Source organism: Chaetura pelagica, unplaced genomic scaffold, assembly GCF_000747805.2.
Source record: "Chaetura pelagica isolate M959 unplaced genomic scaffold, ChaPel_1.0 scaffold251, whole genome shotgun sequence".
Lineage (NCBI taxonomy): Eukaryota > Metazoa > Chordata > Aves > Apodiformes > Apodidae > Chaetura > Chaetura pelagica.
In genome coordinates, this window is record NW_009952271.1 from 1,146,128 (window position 1) to 1,154,061 (window position 7,934).

Sequence of the window (7,934 nt, forward strand, 5' to 3'; positions counted from 1 at the left end):
CAGCCCCTGCAGCCCTGCTGCCCTGCCCCACAGGTAGGGTGTGGGGGCTGCACAGGGCCTAGCATGGGGCAGCCTTGGTGGGGTGTGGAGTGGGCTCACCCCATGTCTTCTTGACCCTGCAGCCACCAGCACCAGTCCCCCAGGTGCCAACTCCAGCCCCTCCAGGAGGGCAGTTGCAGGTAACCACCCTTCTAAAAGCCACTGCTGCCTCGTGGTGAGGTGGCCTGTCCTTCCCACCATCTGAGAAGCTCTCAGACATCCCCCCTACCCTCCCCTGGCCTGACCAGCCCAAGATGTGTGGGGTGCATCCATGGGGTGGCCCAGGCAGCTGATGACTTTGGAGGAGGAGGCCCTTCCTCTGCCCTGTGTCCCCCTCTGTGTCCCTCTCTGGCACCCAGATGAGGGACTCTGGTCACTCTCTCCTCCTACCAGGTGAAGCCAAAGCCACCTAGCAAGCCTCTCCCAGCACTGAAGAGCAAGGCCCTGTCCCATGGTAAGAAGCCACCAGGACCAGACCTCCATCAGCTGCCACCAGCACGTCCCTCAGTCTTGCAGCAGGGTGTCCCCCTGAAGGCGACCCTGAAGCCACCCCCGGCCCGGAGGTGACCAAGAGTATTCCATCCACTGTGGCAGTCAACTTGGTGGCTGTGGCACTAGGGTGGCATTGCTGGGGAGCCACCAGCTCATTTACACCCTTGCTTGGATTGCCCACCAGACCCTCCCCTGATGGGGGGACACACGTGTGTTTACAGATACTTCAGTTGTGCCTTAGCAGACTTTGTAGCCTCGCAGCTGGCCCAGAGAAAGCCATCACCTGGGGCTTCTTGAGACCAGGACCAGGGACAATACCAGCTCTGGTTTTGAGGCAGCCCTGAGTTGGCCCTCCGTGTGCTCCTGCTGCCTTCTAGCACCACATTCTGAATATGTCCTGCTCCTCCTGCCCCTTCCCTGCTGGGGCCGTGGTGAGGAGCTCCTGGCATGGTCTGTGAAGCTGGCCTTGGCAGGAGTTCTGCACTGCTGGGACCAGGTCCTGGGGAAACCACCCAGGCTGGGGACAGTCACACAGGGGGGCTTCTGCCAGGTCCAAGCCTGGCTTGGTCTCTGCAGGGCTTTGACCTCTGAAGTTACCACTGAGGTTACTGTTCTCCCGAAAGGGAATTTACTAGGAGCCTTTTTACTGCAGCCATTAACTGATGCCCCTTCTGGGACCACTTTGAGCCCTCTCCATTTTTTTATATAACTTAAGTTGAAGGCTTTTATACCAATAAAGAGTGAAGGTAGTGGTGTCATGGGCTGTCTCTCAGCGGAAAAGGGCAGCTCAGGCAGGGGGGTGGGAGGGCAGTGGGGTGGCAGTGGGCAGGGGGATGTCAAGGCAGAGCTGGCGTGGGTGGAGCAGGACTAGAGCCACCCAAAGCTCCTAAACCCTGTGCCAGAGCCACAGGGATAGACGGCACCACTTCTTGCCAGCCACATGGCACGAGGCTGTCACAGGGGCTGGAGGATGCCACAGGGAGACCCTGGTTGCTCCTAGCTCCAGCTGCAACAGGCCCTGGGCTTGCTCTGTGATCAAAGACTGGCCACCACCAGCTGGGCTCCCAGCACCTTGGTCCAGGACGAATGTTCAATGCTTGCAGTCAGTGTCAGTGCCCAGGGACACCATGGCTGTGGCTGTGCAGGACACACTACCACACCAGCTGCATGTGAGCAACGGGGCAGCTCTTCTGGGGACCCAAGAACCAGCCGGGCTCAGGTCCCTCCACAAGATCAGAGGATGAAAGCAGAATTCCAGCCATGTCCTAAGTGCTGCTGCTGCTGCTCAGCACCATCCTGGGGGTGTTTTGGAGCCCAGGCTGCTGTGAGGCTCCTCCACTGCAGCTGGGGACATACAACTAGATGCAGTGTTTCTGCAGGATGACAAGTGTAGGTGTCCCCCTCTCCATGTGCCTACAGCAACCAGCCCTAGGACTGAGAAAGCCACCAAGGAAATGGTAACAAAATAAGTTTTATTCTGCTTTATCAAAAGAACTTAACACTGTGCATGTAAACCTGAACATATCTATCGACTTTCCTTAAAGAAGGTGTGACTCCAGTGGCCGACCCCTTGAGTCACCCGAATCAGGCAGAAAAGAAATAGTTCAATGCCACATTCCTGGCTGCACTGGTGCTCCTGCTCTGCAGCTCCCACCCTGGGGAGAAGCAAAGCCTCCTGCACACCTGCTTCAGATGTAGTGGCTGAAGAAGCAGAGAGGTGGAGGAGGCATCTCCAGAAGGCACTGAGCATCACACACGTTACTGTGGACTTGGAACCACAGGAACATCCTCAGATGTCCCTCAGCCCACAGGGGTAAGAGGTGGCTGCTGCCTACCCAACCAGAGCAGGATGACATTTCCCCACTAACAGCAAAGCCATGCCACCTGGATGGCTGCAGGGAAGCTCGGATCCAAAGGGAAGCAGCCTTTCCTGCAGTGGCCTGGAAGGCTTTCCTGGTCCCTGCACATGGGTCTTCCTCGGATGCCTGCAGGAGAGCTGTGAGCTGCCTGGTTATTGCTTCTAGTGGTTCCCCTCACTTCTTGTCTCTCCAGGCTGGCAAAACATGCCCTGTCCACCCAAGCTGATGCCAGCAGTGGGCAGTGCCCAACCCCAGAGAGGACAACCGGAGGACAAGTCTACATCTTTAGGTACTTTCAGGAGTGCCTTTGTTCTAAAAAGCCTGCCTTCATCCCCAAACTCAACCCAATTGGCTGCAGCAAGGCAACACTAAGGAGGAAGAGGGTCAGAGATACTATCAGGCTCCTCAAAGCCCTTCCCACAGGAGAAAGGGGACCTTCAACGTCAAATAGCACTTCCAGGAGACATTTCAAACAGCAGCAGCTGCTCTTCACCAAGAGGACAGTTTGCCCTAGCCTTTGGTAGCTGAAGACATTACTCCATTCAAAAGCTGGTCTTAGTGTTCCCCTCGGATCTGCAAGGCACAGAGTTGTGCCACAAAGCCTGTGACCAGGTGTGCTCAGTTAAAACTGGAGAAACCTCCTGGCAGCAGCAATACCCTCCTCTCATTTTCAGAGCACAAGTATGCACCCTCACCCAGGACCTCCCTGGAAGCCAGGATTGGTGCTCAGCACCTTCAGCTGGCCTGTCAGAGCAGGATACTGGTTCCTGGCTCCTGCCATTGAAGACCTGGAGCAGGGCCCCCATTGGGCCTTGGGAGCTTGCAGACAATTGGAGGAAAGACCAACCAGCTGCTAAGCCCCACAGCCATGCGTTACCCAAGCTGGCCAGCAGTGAGCAGGAGAGGCAGGACCAATGCATCCCTGCTCTGTCCCAGGGACCAGAGGTAGCTTGGGAAGGTGCTGAGACAGTGAGGGTCACCCTATGCTACCAAGTTTCTTTGAGGAGAGAAACTGCCACCCTCCAAGTCAAGCTATGCAGGATAGGGAACAGCACTGGGAAGCCTGAAGCCCACACAAGTCATTTGGAGAAATCAGCAGAGGTGAAGTTCAAGCTGTTGTTTTGGGCTCTTCACCAAGGCAGAAGCTAAAGCGGGTTCCACCCCTTGCTGCAGATGGCCTCAATGCCAGCACTAACTGGCCAAGTGCCCAGAGCGCCCCTGGACCACAATGGTTCTGCCACATGGGGAACAGTGTCTCAGCACAAGCCCTTGCCAGTCGTTTCCCCAGCCACTGTCATCTGGGATCATGGCAGAACATAACAAGCAACAGGTCCTAGAAGCAAGCATGTCCTCACAGGCAAAGAGAAGGGTGGAGGAGAAGAGGAAAGCAGGTCATACCGGCAGATCTCCCACCTGAGCACACCTCTCTCTCACCCTCCAGTGGTCCCCAGGGAGCAGAGGTTGGACAGATTCCAACACCCAGCAGGTGTAAAGCACCTCCTGACAGCACTGCTCGTGAGTCAGAAGCCCTGTGATGCCACAAAGCCTGGCCAGTGGTGAGAGGACCAGCGACAGACACCACCACAGCTGTTCAAGGACTCATGAGGCAGGTCCCACTTCTTGGAGCGATGGATTTTGCACCAGGGAGCAGCTAGGCCTCCTCTGCTTTGCAGCCAAGATGTCAAGTGTCTGGTCTGCTGCCGAGTGGAGTCCTCTTCCCCTTCGCTCTTGCCCTTCACTTTGCCAGCCAAGCAGAGTAGTGGAAATTCAGACCCTTTTCCCTGGTGGAAAGACCTACACGGAAGCTGGGCACTGAGAGAAGGTTTCCCAGCTCCGTTCCCAACTAGCTGCTTGGAGGTGCTCCATGCACTCTGGGATCTGACGCAGGGTGGCAGATGAGACCCAGCCACCCACCTGAAACATGTTCCAGTCAGTCACATGTGGCCAGCACAAGGCTCTTGCTTGAAGAGGGGAAGTTAGAGAAGTCATTTAGAGGTTGCTTGCTCTGAGTTGTTACCTAGTGCCACTGCTTACAGGAAAGACGATTATGGCTATTCAAATAACCTACTCCACAGCAAATCACTCCGTGGCCAGGCCTTGCTCAGAGCAGGAACACGCAGCCTCCACTGGCCAAGGAGAGCCCACTCCACTGGAGTCCTTGAGGAGAGTTAGAGAAGCGCCAGTAGAAACCTGCCTGAGTCCACCAAGGCGAAGCTTCATCAGCAGGACGAAGGAAACCTCTTGGCTCAAGCTCAGCCAGGAGCTCTAGGGAATGATGAGAACGCAGCAGCACAGCCCTCAAAGCCACATCTCCTACCTCCAGAGTAATGCTTGCTAAATAATTGCACCTACTGCAGAAGGCTTTCCTGGTGTCTGTCTTTTAATATTCCAGTATACGTGTGTTAGTACAGGATTATCCCTCATTTGGAAGCACCAATTTAATAGGGGAAGAAATGGAAGAGGCAGAGAACTTGCAACATGTTGCTAGAAGAAAATCAACCCAACTGCCAACTATACACAAGATGTCCATGCTGCATCTGCCCTACCAGCCCAGGGCAACATATCCCTGTTCACAGCTGAGCTAGCTGTCAAGCTACACTGGCTAGCTTTCCACCTCCCTCAGCCAGTGCTTTCTTTTGCTCTGAGGTGGTTTTCTCTAGAGGTCTCTGGGGCTTCCGGTGAGGGAAGGCTGGTTTCTTGGGCAGTCCTCGGATTGGCATGCTGGAAAGCACAGGAATCCAGAAACATGTTAGGGATGCGGTCCCCAAAATACAGCTTGCTGTTGGCGGATATTGCCTGGTATTTCATGAGTTCCAGATACTCAGGGGTCAGTTTCAGCTACAAAAAGAGAAACCAGACATTGTAAAACCTTCTGGCCCCCACATCATAGATTCATAGAATTGAAGTGACTTCTGGTGATCACTGAGTCCAACCCCCCTGCCAGAGCAGGATCACCTGGGGTAGATCACACAGAAATGTGTCCAGATGGGTCTTGAAAGTCCCCAGAGAAGGAGCCTCCACAACCTCTCAGGGCAGCCTGTCCCAGGGTTCTGTCACCCTCACAATAAAGAAGTTTTTCCTCATGTTGAGGTGGAACTTCCAGTGTTCCATCCAGTTAGTGTCCATTGTCCCTCGTCCTATCACAGGGCACCACTGAGAAGAGACTGGCCCATTCTTGACACCCAGCCTTCAGATATCTGTAAACATTAGATTTCATCTTGGGCAGCTGCTAGCTGGGATATGAGCTGCTCAATCCACTGGTTTTCCAGTGCTGCCCATTTGAGCTCAGCCTCCTGTGCAGAGGAGAGCAAGCAAGTCCTCTTCTGACCACCTTTCAAGTGCTCACCTTGTTGGAGTCAGCCAGCTTCCGAGCAGTGTAGAACTCTGCATCAGCTTTTGCTTTCTCTCTTGCTAGGAATGCAGCATCTAACCCCAAAACAGTGCAGAGAGGAAAATAATCACAGCGAATTACAGAATTATCATAGTGGGAAAAGAGCTCTAAGATCACGGTTGAGTCCAACCGTCAATGCTGAAAACCTCCATGCCCACTAGAGCATGTCCTGAAGTGCCACCTCTACATGTTTCTTGAATCCCTCCAGGGATGGTGACTCCACCACCTCCCTGGGCAGCCCCTTCCAGTGTCCAACCACTCTTTGGGTAAAGAAATTCTTCCTAATATCCAGTTTGAACCTCCCCTGGTGCAACTTCAGGCCATTTCCTCTGGTCCTGTCATTATTCACTTGGGAGAAGAGCCAAACTCCCACCTCCCTGCAATCTCCTTTCAGGGAGTTGTAGAGAGCAATGAGGTCTCCCCTTGGCCTCCTCTTATCCAAACTAAACAATTCAAGAAGCTTTAGCAAGTCAACAGCCGCAGGACGAGCACCAGAGCATTTGTCCCATGTGGAGGAGCTAACCCAGACATGCTAGTGACACAGCCTGGCTGTGTAACTCCACTGGTGGCTTCTGAGAGAGGGACTTGCACAAGCGAGGAATGACCTCAGTGCACAACCTTGCATTACTGCACCCTCTGTTCCAGCTCCAAGGATCCTTCCCCTGCCACCACCCTTAGCTGGAAGATGACCCCAGCAGCAGTTACCTTCGATCTCAGAAATGCGCTTCTCTGTTTCCTTCTCCATAATCTTCTGTTGATAGTGAATCCTGGCCACCTGAGCAGCCTTCTCTGCCTCTGCAATCACAACAGGCTCAGCTCAGACATCTTCTCAGGGCTTGAGCAGCAACACCCTGACCCCAGCACACTGGTGGCAGGACCTGCCACCCTAGTCACTGGCTCTCTGCTGCCTCCCCTTCAGCTCAGCTCCTGCCGTGCCAGGTTCTGCTCCAAGCAACAGTTACAGAAGTAAAACACAGTGCTGATGTTTCCACAGCTGCACTACCTGATGTCCCTTTACAAGCATGAGTCCCCCTGACACAAGGGGACTTCAGGCCCAAGCAGTTCCACTGGCAGAGCTGTCACCTCTTGGCCTGCTGTAGGACAGAGGTGTTGGCTGCTCTGCTGCCATGGGCAGGGAGGTGGGACACAGACAGGGCAGCACAAACACTCACGTTTCCCAAATGACTGCTGGTGCAGCCTGGCCATGCCTCCTGCAGGGAGCTGCCAGTGATGCAAGACAAGGTCCTACCCCAGGTGTCAGGAGGATGTAGGAATGGAAATTCAGCCTGGCCCCCATCTCCCAGTACCCCAACTGGCAACGCACCAATGAGCGCTTTCTTCCGGTCTGTCTCTGCCTCCTTCTCGACTACCTTCTGCTTCTGGGCTGCAATCAGCAGCTTGGTCTTCTCAGCTTCCCTGCAGGGTGAGAAACATGATCACAGGGAACAGAGCAGCTCTGAAAATCATGGTGTAAGGGCCAAGGGTAGCAGCTGCCAGCATCAGAGCCCCTTGGCTGTGGAGACCATTGCTGCCCTCAGTGTCCACGGAAGGGACTGTTTCCTTTCTCTGGCTCTGACGTAGGGTGTTGGATGCAACACACAGCCCATCCCTGGGGACACAGCCCATCCTGGTGCCAGCAGATGGGGCCTGATGCTGGGGGGATCCCAATCCCTGCAGATGCCCCAGTTCACCCAGACATGCTCTACTGGGACCTGCCACAGCTGTGGCACTGGCCCTGCTTTGGGAATGGGCTTGGGCAGGTTTCCATGGACACATATCAGACTAATTCTGCATTGCTGGAGGGGAGTTCACAGATGAGACATCAAGACCCCTGAACCACAGAATCCCAGACTGGTTTGGGTGGGAAGGGACCTTAAAGATCATCTAGATCCAACCCCCTGCCATGGGCAGGGACACCTCCCACCAGACCAGGCTGCTCCAAGCCCCATCCAACCTGCCCTTCAACACTGCCAGGGATGGGGCAGCCACAGCTTCCCTGGGCAACCTGGGCCAGGGTCTCACCACCCTCACAGTGAAGAATTTCCTCCTAATACCTGAATATCCCCTCTTACAGTTTTAATCCTCTTGCTACAAGCCTTTCCAAGTCCAGTTTACAAGTCTCCTATAGGTTCTTACAGCACATCAGTGTCTTC

General features: G+C 54.6%; 2 protein-coding genes across 2 annotated transcripts in view; one reads left to right on the forward strand and one right to left on the reverse strand.

Annotated features, from left to right (window-relative positions):
- Positions 1–452, forward strand: part of ADAM8 (ADAM metallopeptidase domain 8) — a 17,520-nt gene extending 17,068 nt beyond the window's left edge. Inside the window, 2 exon segments of the mRNA XM_010007783.1 lie at positions 123–179; positions 433–452. Coding sequence (XP_010006085.1) covers positions 123–179; positions 433–452 — 77 coding nt within the window.
- Positions 453–5,009: 4,557 nt separating this feature from the next.
- ERLIN1 (ER lipid raft associated 1) overlaps positions 5,010–7,934 on the reverse strand; it is a gene marked incomplete at its 5' end in the record, with an annotated part of 18,509 nt that continues 15,584 nt past the window's right edge. The window contains 4 exons of the mRNA XM_010007784.1: positions 5,010–5,228; positions 5,737–5,816; positions 6,487–6,576; positions 7,106–7,197. Coding sequence (XP_010006086.1) covers positions 5,010–5,228; positions 5,737–5,816; positions 6,487–6,576; positions 7,106–7,197 — 481 coding nt within the window. The remainder of the gene's footprint in view (positions 5,229–5,736; positions 5,817–6,486; positions 6,577–7,105; positions 7,198–7,934) is intronic.